Source organism: Gracilinanus agilis, chromosome 4 (genome assembly GCF_016433145.1).
Source record: "Gracilinanus agilis isolate LMUSP501 chromosome 4, AgileGrace, whole genome shotgun sequence".
NCBI lineage: Eukaryota > Metazoa > Chordata > Mammalia > Didelphimorphia > Didelphidae > Gracilinanus > Gracilinanus agilis.
In genome coordinates, this window is record NC_058133.1 from 243,673,098 (window position 1) to 243,686,492 (window position 13,395).

General features: G+C 38.2%; 1 protein-coding gene across 1 annotated transcript in view; it reads left to right on the forward strand.

Moving 5' to 3' along the window:
- B3GNTL1 (UDP-GlcNAc:betaGal beta-1,3-N-acetylglucosaminyltransferase like 1) overlaps positions 1–13,395 on the forward strand; it is a 125,127-nt gene that overhangs the window by 50,948 nt on the left and 60,784 nt on the right. The window contains exons 6-8 of the mRNA XM_044672014.1: positions 1,997–2,092; positions 2,234–2,281; positions 10,658–10,753. Of these exons, the coding sequence (XP_044527949.1) occupies positions 1,997–2,092; positions 2,234–2,281; positions 10,658–10,753 (240 nt within the window). The remainder of the gene's footprint in view (positions 1–1,996; positions 2,093–2,233; positions 2,282–10,657; positions 10,754–13,395) is intronic.

Here is a 13,395-nt window from a genome sequence, read left to right on the forward strand (position 1 = left end):
TGAAGTTTCTCTTGGTGTCCCCTGCTATTTACCCCCTCTTTCCCATCCCCCACGCCATCTTAGATTATTTAGTGTTCCACCCTCGCCCTGTGAATTATTCTTCTGATTACTATAATAGTGAATATTATAATAGTGAATAGAGTTCACTACAGAGAATTATACATAACATTTCTCTACATAGGAATACAGATAATTAGATCTCACTGAGGCCCTTAAAAAGGCAAATTTAAAAATTATAAGTTTTCTTTCTTTTCCCTCTGTATCTTATTTACCTTTTCAGGTTTCTCTCGATTTTTGTGGTTGGATATCAAACTTTCCATTTAGCCCTGGTCTTTTCTGTGCAAATACCTGGAATTCTTCAATTTTGTTGAATGCCCATACTTTCCCCTGGAAATATATAGTCAATTTTGATGGGTAGTTGATCCGTGGTTGCAGGCCCAGCTCTCTTGCCTTTCTGAATATTGTATTCCACGCCTTGCGGTCTTTTAGCGTTGAGGCTGCCAGATCCTGTGTGATCCTGATTGGTGCTCCTTGATATTTGAATTGTTTCTTTCTGGCTTCTTGTAAGATTTTTTCTTTTGCTTGGAAACTCTTGAATTTTGCAATGATATTTCTTGGTGTTTTCCTTTCTTGATCGAATGTAGTGGGTGTTCTATGGATCCTTTCAATGTCTATTTTGCCCTCTTGTAGGACTTCAGGGCAATTTTGCTGAATTATTTCTGTTAGTATGGAGTCCAGGTTTCTATTAATTTCTGGTTTTTCTGGAAGACCGATTATTCTCAAATTGTCTCTTCTAGACCGGTTTTCTTGGTCTGTCACTCTCTCATTGAGATATTTCATGTTTCCTTCTATTTTTTCAGTCTTTTGGCTTTGTTTTATTTGTTCTTGTTGTCTTGAGAGATCATTAGTTTCTACTTGCTCAATTCTAGCCTTTAGGGATTGATTTTCGGCTATAATCTTTCGGTTTTCGGCCATAATCTTTTGGTTTTTGGCCATAATCTTCTGGTTTTCGGCCATAATCTTCTGGTATTCGGCCATAATCTTCTGGTATTCCTTTTCAATCTGATCATTTCTGGAGTTTAATTTGCTTATCAGTTCATTTGGTTTCTGAGCCTCACTTTCCAATTGCATGATTCTACCTTTTAAACAGTTATTTTCTTGCCAGATCTCTTTCATTTTCCTCAAAATCTCAGTTTTGAACTCTTCCATAGCTTGTGAGGAGTTTTCCTTATTTGAGGAGGGTCCGGATGCTTGTTTGTTCTCCTCCTCTGTTTGCTCGGTTGTCTGGATTTTCTCTGTGTAAAAGCTGTCGAGTGTTAAAGACTTCTTTTTCTTGTTGTTGTTATTCTTTCTCTTCTGAACTTCCTGAGGCTGAGTAGCCATCATTACCCCAGCAGCTTCTCAGATTTATCCTCGTGCTCAGTGTCTGTCCTCTGCTGGAGGTTTCTTTACAAGTCTCAGGGCGCTGCTTCCACAGTCGTATACCCGTCTGCACTGGTTCCCCACTTAGGCTTTAGTTCCTGGTTGTGTCTGCCTCCACCCACGCCTCCACAGTGCCTGCGTTCTGCTCAGCCTGCGTTGTGCACCCTGCGTCCTGCACCTGCGCTCAGATTTCGCCTGCTTTCTTTGGCTTAATGGGGTCCTAAGTCTTGCTGCTCTCAGGAACAGGCCCCGGAGCTGCTAATGACTCGATGGGTGCCCCAAACTTGCTCTATTTCTTTTTAGCTGGCTTCAGAGCTCTAGATCTTGTGTGTGGAGGGGCTGGGGGTGGGGCAGTTGCTCAGCCCGCGATTTAGTGAGAGCCCTTTATAGCCTGGAAATGTCTCGATTCCACGTACCTTCCACGCTGTGCCCTGTTGTGGGGTTCCTCCGTTCGTCTGGACTTGTTTTTATGTCCCCTTGAGGAGTTTTGTGTGTTTCGGTCAGGAGAGGTTAAGAGCTGCTTCTTACTCTGCCGCCATCTTAACCCGGAACCTCAATTCTATTTTTAAAATAGATTATAGGGTGCCAAGTGAAGAGAGAACCCCCGAACTCAACTGAACGCTATACTCGTTGGATCAATAATCTAACATCTAAGCAACTCATCACTCAGGTATTTAGCATTTTACCTTTTTTAGTTATTTTTTCAGGTAGTCTTTGGTATTAGATGCTATGTACCTGGAAAATATGCCTGGAAAGTATGTTGCTATTAGGTGATACTCTGTATGTATCTTATATATATATTCTTTAAAAGGTTGAGGAGGTGGAAGAAGCTTTGAGAAGGTGGTACCTTCCCAAAAAGGTGTAAGTAGCTCCTTTACTTTGAAATTTAAGTGTCTACAAGAGGTGATGAAATGCTCATCTCTTGTCACTTAAGGTATTTCTTCAGTTATAGTGAATTCTTTAATGTTTTACCACACAACGAAGTATGGGGAAAGGTACAAAGTATTATGATGGAGAGAAGACAAGTTGAGAAGGCTGTTAAAGAAAAGACTTTTTGTGTATTCAGACATGACCAAAAGCAATTTGATGAGTGATTAAAGACAGTGAAAATTAATAAACTAGGATGTTTAAATACCTACATATGCTATATAATAGAAATAAAATGTAAAATATAAAATAACTGCTATTCTCAAAGAGCTAATATTCTATTGTTGGAGACAGCACATACCCATATTAATATGTGAGAAACAAATATGTACAGAAAAAATTTTGTTGCTCTTCAGTTACTTCAGTTGTGTTTGACTTTTTGTGATTTCATTTGGAGTTTTCTTTGCAAAGATTTACCATTTCCTTCTCTAGCTCATTTTACAGGTGAGGAAACTGAAGCAAATAGAATTAAGTAACTTGCCCAGGGTCACACAGATATTAAGTGTCTGATGTTGGATTTGAACTCTGGTCTTCCTGACTCCAGGCCTGGATTTCTATCCACTGCACCATCTAACTGGTTAGTTAAATATGAGGTATTATATAGAGAAGGTATTGTTTAAGCTGAGTTTTTTAAAATAAGAAAGGGATTTTGTGAGGAAAAGATGAACAAAGGCATTCCAGCCAAAGGGGATGTCTATTGCAAAAGGATAGGGACAGGCAATGCAGATTTTTATTAGTCATTTTTTTTTTATAAAGGCTAGACAATGGGGATTAAGTCACTTGCCCAGGGTCACACAACTCAGAAGTGTCTGAGATCAGATTTGAACCCAGGAACTCCAGTCTCTAGGTCTGGCTCTCAATCCACTGAGCCACCCAGCTGCCCCCTTTTATTAGTCATTTTTGAATGAATACAGTCTTCAGATATGGAAAGTTTCATGTACTTAATGTTACTCTGAAATTTTATAGTTTAATTCTTTGATCTATATTTATTCGGGACATAAACAATGGCACAAATATAAATATACCCAAACTATCCTTATCCAGGTTTCACTTTTTTTTTTAATTTTAAACCCTTAACTTCTGTGTATTGACTTATAGGTGGAAGAGTGGTAAGGGTAGGCAATGGGGGTCAAGTGACTTGCCCAGGGTCACACAGCTGGGAAGTGTCTGAGGCCGGATTTGAACCTAGGACCTCCCGTCTCTAGGCCTGGCTCTCAATCCACTGAGCTACCCAGCTGCCCCTCACTTTTTTTATAATAGCCATGTTTTTGTTTTTATTATTTTTTCTTTTTGGATCTGATCTGTAATTTTATAGGTAAGAAGTACCTAGTGAAACCAGCTGAGAAATCTCAGGTCCTCCAAAAATACATCTAGCATTAGATTCTTCACTCTGGTAAGAGTAAAATGAATCATCTCTTTATTCCTTTACCCAATCCAAGTAGCTACAGAGGGACCCTCAGTGAAGTTATGCAGAAATCTTAGAATAGGCAAGCCAAGGTAGGTTGAGGGCTGAGCACAAAAGACAAAATCCAGGTGGCCCCTAGAGACTTCAAATTTCTTTGACTGATCCTAAGTCCATCCTAGTCCTTCTTCTGATTTAATTCAGATAAGTTACTGCTCCTCAAAGATTGATGAATTGTTTGATTGTTGGCTCTCTCTATTTTGGATATAGTATGATATATATTTTAAACCTTTCCTTTCCATTTTAGAATCAATACAGTGTATTGGTTTCAAGGTAGAAGAGCAGTAAGGGCTAGGTAAGTGACTTGCCCAGGATTATATAGCTAGAAAGTACCTGAGGACATATTTCAACCCAGGACTTCTTATCTCTAGACTGGTTCTCAGTCATTGAGTCACATAGCTGCTCCTGACATATTACTATATCATTATTATTAATAAACAGACTTAAAATGTTTTTAGACTTTTGTCCATTTATAGTGAATTTGAGAGGACAAATTTAGGGTGATGAGTGACAAGTGGTAGGGACCAGAAAATAGATGTCCTAATATTCTAGTGCTTCTATGCAGTATGTCCAGAACTAACATGTGACCAGAATGAAGTAAATGCAAACTGAGAAGCAGTTATAGGTTTAGACAAGTGCATAGCATATATTCCTGCTCTCAGTTTAACCTTCATAAAACATCATTTTCGTGATGTCTCTGTTCTTCCCAAGAACCTTTCATTTATTTGGCCTGGTGCATCCACTTGTCAGTACTCTTTAATTTCTTTATTCTTTTCAGCTACTTCACCAGATTCTCCTTCTTGAGATTGAGAAAATAAAAATTCTGCATTCCTCCCTTTCTCATGTAAATATGCTCTTGTAGGTCTCTTCTAGTTCTGACATTCTTTGTTTAAAATTTTCTCTCTTAATCTTTCTTTTCAGGGTAAAGTCCTTTTAATTTGATTTGTAAGTCTCTAGTTATATACATTTTTACTTAGGCACTCCCCTTATGTCCAGGAGACCCTCATTCTTAAATTTTGCTCTGTAGTTTGGAAATCTAAAACCTGTTTTTAGATTCTGTCTTCTTATCCAAGTGTTCACATCCCAACTATGCCTTTCTGTCCTGAATTCCTTGCTTCAAATTGACAATAGTTCAAAATTTCACATGTATCCTCAAAGGCATTGATAGTAAACCTTTTTGAGAGTGAGTGCTGTCTCTCTCCCCCACTCCCACCCCAAGCTGCTTTCTTTCAGACAGGGGAAGGAGAAAGTGTTCCCATTGGGCTTCTGGGCAGAGGGGCAAGTGAAGTGAAAAAATGTCCTCAGGCATGATGGAGAGGGGTAAGGGAGCATCTTAGTCTCCGAGTCCCTCTGGCTTTCTAGCCTCCTCTGTGGCATACATGCCATAGATTTGCCTCCATAGCTCTGAGATCTTCAGTTTTTTACTTAAGATTTCATAATCTTTTAGCAATACTTTCTAAATTAATTATAACTATCATATTTTTTACACATGTAAATCATAAGAAACAGAACTAGACATGAGATTTGACAGATCATAGAACTGTATCACTGGAAGGGTCCTCACAGGCCATCTAGTCCAACTTCTCCCCTCTCCCCTCCCATTTTACAGATAAAAAAACTGAAGCCCAGGAAGTAAATGTCTTATGGTCACATAGATGATGAATATTGAAGATGGGACTTCAACTCCTGTCCTTTTTACTCCAGACCTCCTACTCTTTCAGGTTCATCAAAGCTCTTCAGTCTTGTCTGATGTTAATGTTAATGTTCTCTGACTCCCTACTTCAGAGGGAGTCAACAATAATCATTATCCATCTCTTTCCCTCTGAAGTATACTCAAGGATTTCATACCTAACTATAGAGAAAAATAATTATTTCTTAGAGGACAAGCAACTTTGGTGTCATTCTCATTGGCATTAGCTGTCACCTCATTAGGAATAACCTCATTTCTATTACTTTGCTCCAAGGGTACACACACACACACACACACACACACACCAGCAATATAGTTTTGTGAATCATAGCCTCTTTAATATCTTTTTTTTTTAACCCTCACCTTCTATCTTAGAACCAATACTAAGTGTTAGTTCCAAAGTAGAAGAGTTGTAAAGATTAGGCATTTGGGATTAAGAAACTGTTCTAGGATCACACAGCTAGGAAATGTCTGAGCCAGGCCTGGCTTTATATCCACTGAACCACCTAACTGCCCCTGTCTCTTTAATAGAGTACCATATTTTTCTTCATTTACTCATTCCCTATATAATGTTTTTACTCGATCTGACAGCCAATGTAATTATTACTTTGTATCTGTAATCTGAACGCTTGGATTTAGGATAACACTAATTTGCCCTTTGGTCAATTTTTCCAATTTGTCTCTGATCCTTAGAGGGCACCCCAATTGTCCATATACCTTTGATGATGGAGTCTTCCAGATAATGATGTGAAATAAAAAGTGGCATTCAGGAAATTCATTCTAAAATTTGTATCCACAAAACTGCCTTCTAGTTTTTGCTGACTTGAATGCCATCTTGGCCCATATCCAAGCTGTTGCCAAGGCCTGTTAATTTCACCTTTAAAATCTCTTGAAACCCCCTTCTTCTCTCCTCCTGATAAGGATTATCAGGCCCTCATCACCTCATGCTAGGATTTCCACAGTGGCCTACTTGTGGGTCTGCTTGATCCAAGTCTGTCTCTACTCCAGTCCATCCTCCATTCAGCCACTAAAGTGATTTTCCTATATAAAACTCAGGTCTGATCATGTCACTTCCTTACTCAGTAAACTCCAGTGGCATTCTATTTCCTCTAGGAAAAAATAATCTGTTTTGCATTCAAGGCCCTTTATAAAGAGCCACCCCTCTTACCTTTCTAGACTTCTTGCACCTTATTCCCCAGCATATACTTTTTGATCCAGTGATATTAGCTTCCTGGAAGTTTCACGGTCCATGACTGGAACATTCTCTCTTCTCTGCACTGATTACTGACCTCCCTAGCTACTTTCAAATCCCAAGTAAAATCTCACTTTCAACAGAAAGCCTTCCCTAACCTGTCTTAATTCAAATGCTTTGCTCCTTTTAATTAATACCTATTAATCCTGTATATTGCTTGCTTTGAACATATTGTTTATATATTGTCCCCCCCTTTAGACTGTAAGACTCTTGAGGTCAAGGACTGTTTTTCACTTCTTTTTGTATCCCCAGCCATTAGCACAGTGCATGGCACATAATAGGTGTTTAATTAATGTTAATTGAATTGAATAATAAAGCTTTCTATGGCTCCCCAAGCTCAGGGATTCCCCAACCTTTTTTGTGTTTTTAAAAAAAACCTTTTTTAACATTCTGGTGAAACTGATGGTCCTATTTGCATAATAATTTTTCTTTTTAAACTCATAATTGAAATACAAAAGTTCAATTAGTAGTTAGTGAAAATAAAGATGTGATTTTTTTCCTATCCAAGTTCACAAAGTACACCCTCAACCCCCTAACCCTTGGAGGTCCATGGATTCTAGGTTAAGAACTTGATATAGTTGATAATTTTCTTTTCCTTGTCAGTCTTCATATATCATTTATCTTTCCTTCTCTCTTGCTTATTTAACATGCATTACTTTGTTTTATAGTTATTTCTGTATACTTCATATCTACTTATTAAACTATACATTCCATCTTCCTTCCTTTTATATAAACTTTATATTTCTCACAGCACTTAGCACAATATTCTTTACATAGGAAGCACTTTGCAAATATTTGTTGAATTTTTCAGGTGACATTAGAGTTGAGATCTTAATTTTTAAAGAAATACTAGATTAATCCCTTTTATAATTAAAAGAACAACTCTGCCATTGATTACAAATAGTATTTATTGAATACTGTGTGTGTGTGTCTGTGTCTGTGTCTGTCTGTCTGTCTGCTGTGTTCTTTCTCTCTCTCGGATCTTATGAAAGTGAAGTCCTTTAATAAATGTTTCTTGAATGAATGTAATTAGGGAGGCAACTGTTTAATGAGAACATCAGATTTAGAATTTGAACACCTGGACTAGTTGAATGACTCCTACTCTCCAGCTATAGGTAAGTCATTTTGCCTCCCTGGACCTCAGTTTCTTCATTTGTTAAGAAAAGGAGGTTCATCTAGATAATTTCTCAGGTCCCTTAATATCCTCCAGATGTTATGATATGTGAGGAGTGGGATAAAAAGTATATACAGAAAGAATTTGGAGTGAGGTAAGTTATTTGGAATTACTTGTCATGGATTGTGATTCAGAAAGGCTACCTGGGTGAAATAAGTCTCAGACAGGGAGTTGATAAAATCTACTGCACTCTTAATTTTGTAATGTCTTTTATTTGACATATACACAGTAGGCATTTAATAAATGCTTTTTTAAAAAATTATTATTACAGAGAATTGCTTAGGGTATGCAAGGTTAAGTGACTTACCCAATTCTTTTTTTGCTATGCCACTCTGCTTCTCCTATTTTATTAAAATTTTAATAATTCAGGTAAGAAACAATAAGACTAGGATGATGGCAAAACAAGGGCCAAGTTTGAGTGACATTAAGTAGGAGAAATGAGTGGCACTTGGTGTCCAAATGGATATATTTCTAGAGCAATGCTAAGTTCTGAGACCTCAATAAGTATTTGTTAACTTATATAGGTGAAGGAGGGAATAATGGAATCTGGAGACAACAGGTGACAGAAGACATTGTGGACAATATAGAGTGATATCAGACTAACCACCATCATTCAGTTGGTTTCCCCAAATTTAAATAAAAGGAAATTGACACTTCAGAACATCTGAAACACTGAATTTATTTTTCTCAAAGGATCTTACCAAGATTTTCAAAAACAGCAGCAAATTGAAATTTTAACTCAAAACTCATTTTCTGGAAAGTTTCTGCTGCTTTCCTTGTGATGCTGCCATGTACACTATATACCTTTTTTGGATGAGTATTTTATTTGCTTCATAATAGTTGTGTATCTGGATATTCTTGATTGGGTTTGAGATGCTTAAGGCAGAAAACATTATTATGTATAGTTCTAGCCATATTGGTATTTATTCCTTGTGGAAGTAGTTATGATTTAAGACATAGGAAATTAGTGGGAATATTCACATTGTTTGCCACAGTATTTTTCTTCCTTTTAAAGATTTTTTAAAACTAGTTTTTGATACTGAGTATAAAGGCTATGGTTAGAATTGGACATTTTTCTTTTCCATAATTTTCTTTTCCTTTTTCTTTAAAAAAGTTTTATTGATTTTTTGTTGTTTTTGCATTGTTATTTAAAAGGGATTTCATGCAACCTGGAGAGTGAAAACATACTTTTATTTCTGTTTTCTTGTTTTATGTGTAGTTCTATTGATAATAAGGACTGGAATTTTACTTTCAATTATAATTCATATAATTTATATACTTCTTAGTGAGGCAGTATGACTTTAATTCCAGCCTTGAACATATACTAGGTGTATGGCCCTGGGCAAGTCACATAATACCTCAATACTCTAGGCAGTGTTAAAAGAATGTAGATAGGGAATATATATAATAACTGCAGTTGGTTGGAGGAACACCTACTCCATTCACCCTGACTGCTGCTGTAAATTATCCCTCTTCTCCCTGACAGGTTTGGTTGATTAACCTGTCAGTGACTCCTTCTAACAACTGCCCAAGCGAGGACCCCTCAAGAGGTTAGGTGGATGGTTAACCTCTCTAGGCCCAACCTGGGGTTGGATTGATTGGTAATGGGCTATTGATTAGCTTTGGATAATGATTAGGATCTGACTGCATAATTGAACTCCCTTCCCAAGGGCTGTGATAGAATGTCCACTCGGGAAGATACTTGTTATTAAACACTGTTTATCTATAGATAGGGAAAGGATAACCAGGTACAGGATTGGGAATTGGTAACCCTATTGCTTTGTTAACTATTAAATTAATTGATAATCAGGACTGGAGACTGCTAGGTTGGTGGAGGCTTGAGGTCTTCACCCTCTCTCTATCTCTGACCAGACCTGGCCACAGCCAAGCCAGAGAATAGGGAAGGCTATTGCTGCAGATAAATATTGATGGTTTATGTATCCTCTCAGAGGGGCTAACTGATGTTTGCCCCTGGCTCATGGCACCTGGGAACATTCCTCCAAACTCTCAACTGCCATCCCTGTCAGTCAAGGCGGCATCCATCTTATCCCAGATTAATGATTATAACAGCAGCTAAGACTATAAATAAAAGAGAAGATGCCAACCTGCACTGATAGAGTTCTCTTACCCAGGAGTTCTCTATACCTGTACTAGGTCTAGATCCTCTATGCTTCTTAAAACTGGAATTATTGTTATCAATTGAAAAAGGAGCCTAGTGGCCTCATCTTTAGTTCCAGCTCTGCCATTAACTTTCTGTGTGACTCTGGGCAAATGACTGTATTTCTTGACCTCAGTTTTCTCATGTTCACACTTACAAAATGCTTCATAGTTTATAAAGGTAAAATGAAAGAGGTTGGGATAGCTAGCTCTAAAATCCTTTCTACTTCTAACATTCAATTGAAATTCATTTATCCTTTTCTGAAATTGTATTTTGGGAGAAACAACTGCTAGTGCCTTCCTCCCCTAACTACTTCATATTGATCTATATTTATTTGGTGTGTAAATGTATTTATGTATACATTTATACATATAAGTATGCACACATACATATATTCTGTTCAAATATAAGTTCCTTGAGAGTAAATACTGTTTCATTTTTGTTTCCATGTTTCCAGTGCCAGGCACATAGTAGGTATACAATAAATATCTGTTAATTGACTATTTGATAGGCTTTATATGAAGAATGAAATTTTTAAAATTAATTCCCTTAATTATAACCATGTTTCCTAGGTGTTCACTTCTTATGGACCAACAGTGATCATGCCTACCTGGTTCTGCTCACAAGAATGGTTTTCTCAAGTTGGAAAATTTGATGAGAGTGGTAAGGTAAGTCCCTAAAAGAAGAAAATGCTTCACTGAGTACTTTTGATTAAAAAGGAGTTCTGTACCACATTGAAAGTCTTATGTTCCCCAGCCTAGTTTCCACTGGGTCATCTACTGGATAGTAATGCTATTTCATTTTCTCTGCTACTTTTTCACTTGTTGGTAGGCATGTTTCTAGTATAACATAATATGGAAAAAGCATGACACTTGAGTTTGGAAGACCTGAGTTTAAGGGCTAGCTCAAAAGTTTGTTAACTCTGTGACTGTAGGCAAATCATTTTCATGGAATCACAAGTTTAGTGCCAGAAGAGGCCTCATGTTAGCTAGTCCAGACCCTTTATTTTATAGATGAGGAAACTGAATCACACTTAAGGTAAAGGAAATTGGAAGCTACTAAAAGACTTTTCAGAGTAGAGAAAATCTGAGACCTTTAAATGACATATATGAACAATTGTAATAACTACAGACTGGTACTGGATCTAAGGAACTGGGTCTTCCTCTTCATTAAGAGTCCCATCTGCTCTAGATCCATGCCTGTGGTAATCAGGTTCAGTTTTGAGGGAGCATGACCACTTAAAATAAGTGTAAGACTTTTCAAATTGTTCAGCTCGTTGTTATCTCAGCCAGGTGCTACAGTGAAAAATATCCTAAAGCTTAGATTTAGTTCATGTCTAGGTTCTCCCCAAAGTGTGAGTTGAAAGGTACTCAATATACAACTTGAATCAGGCATGAAGTGACTATTTGTAGTCTTAAAGATCAATACTTAAAAGTTCATGCAGTTTGTAGGACTGTTGAAAAGACATTTTAAATATCATCTTGTTCTGCATTGTCTAACAAATTCCCACCAGATAGTTTGTTTTTTGGCAATCCAGGCCTGAACTGAGTTTCTTTTTCCTGTCAGCATTATCCTTAACAATACAGAAACTCCCCCTGTCTGTGGATCTGTTATATCTCAGGAATTTGGGATCTTGAACTTTTTTTTAAGGTCTTTATTTTGGGGGTGCTGCTATAAGATTTAAAATAATATCAATAGATGGTACTGGGCTTCCGGGTTAAGATGGCGGCAGAGTAAGAAGCAGCTCTTAACCTCTCCTGACCGAAACACACAAAACTCCTCAAGGGGACATAAAAACAAGTCCAGACGAACGGAGGAACCCCACAACAGGGCACAGCGTGGAAGGTACGTGGAATCGAGACATTTCCAGGCTATAAAGGGCTCTCACTTAATCGCGGGCTGAGCAACCGCCCCACCCCCACCCCTCCACACTCATCTATAGCTCCGAACCCAGCTAAAAAGAAATAGAGCAAGTTTGGGGCACCCATCGAGTCATCAGCAGCTCCGGGACCTGTTCCTGAGAGCAGCAAGACTTAGGACCCCATTAAGTCAAAAAACGCACGCGAAATCTGAGCGCGGGAGCAGAGAGTGGATGCTGGGCGCAGGCGTGGGTGGAGGCAGACACAGCCAGGAACTAAAGCTCTGAAAACCTGAGTGGGGAACCAGTGCAGACGGGTATACGACTGTGGAAGCAGCGCCCTGAGACTTGTAAAGGAACCTCCTGCAGAGGATCAAGCAAGGGGGTCCACCAGGGGGCTTGACCTTGGAAAAAACCAGAACTCAGACCGCAGGAACCAATAGACCAGGAACAGACACTGAGTGCGAGGATAAATCTGAGAAGCTGCTGGGCTAATGATGGTACTCAGTCACAGGAGGTTCAGAAGAGAAAGAATAATAATAACAAGAAAAAGAAGTCTTTAACACTCGACAGCTTTTACACAGAGAAAATCCAGACAACCGAGCAAACAGAGGAGGAGAACAAACAAGCATCCGGACCCTCCTCAAATAAGGAAAACTCCTCACAAGCTATGGAAGAGTTCAAAACTGAGATTTTGAGGAAAATGGAAGAGATCTGGCAAGAAAATAACAGTTTAAAAGGTAGAATCTTGCAACTGGAAAGTGAGGCTCAGAAACCAAATGAACTGATAAGCAAATTGAACACCAGAAATGACCAGATTGAAAAGGAATACCAGAAGATTATGGTCGAATACCAGAAGATTATGGCCGAAAACCGAAAGATTATAGCCGAAAATCAATCCCTAAAGGCTAGAATTGAGCAACTGGAAGCTAATGATCTCTCAAGACAACAAGAACAAATAAAACAAAGTCAAAAGACTGAAAAAATAGAAGGAAACATGAAATATCTCAATGAGAGAGTGACAGACCAAGAAAACCAGTCTAGAAGAGATAATTTGAGAATAATTGGCCTTCCAGAAAAACCAGAAATTAATAGAAACCTGGACTCCGTACTAAAAGAAATTATTCAGCAAAATTGCACTGAAGTCCTACAACAAGAGGGCAATATAGACATCGAAAGGATTCATAGAACACCTACCACATTCGACCCAGAGAAGAAATCGGTTAGAAATATTATTGCCAAATTCAAAAGCTTTCAAGCAAAAGAAAAAATCTTACAAGAAGCCAGAAAGAGACAATTCAAATATCAAGGAGTACCAATCAGGATCACACAGGATCTGGCAGCCTCCACTCTAAAAGACCGTAAGGCTTGGAATACAATATTCAGAAAGGCAAGAGAGCTGGGCCTGCAACCACGGATCAACTACCCATCAAAATTGACTATATATTTCCA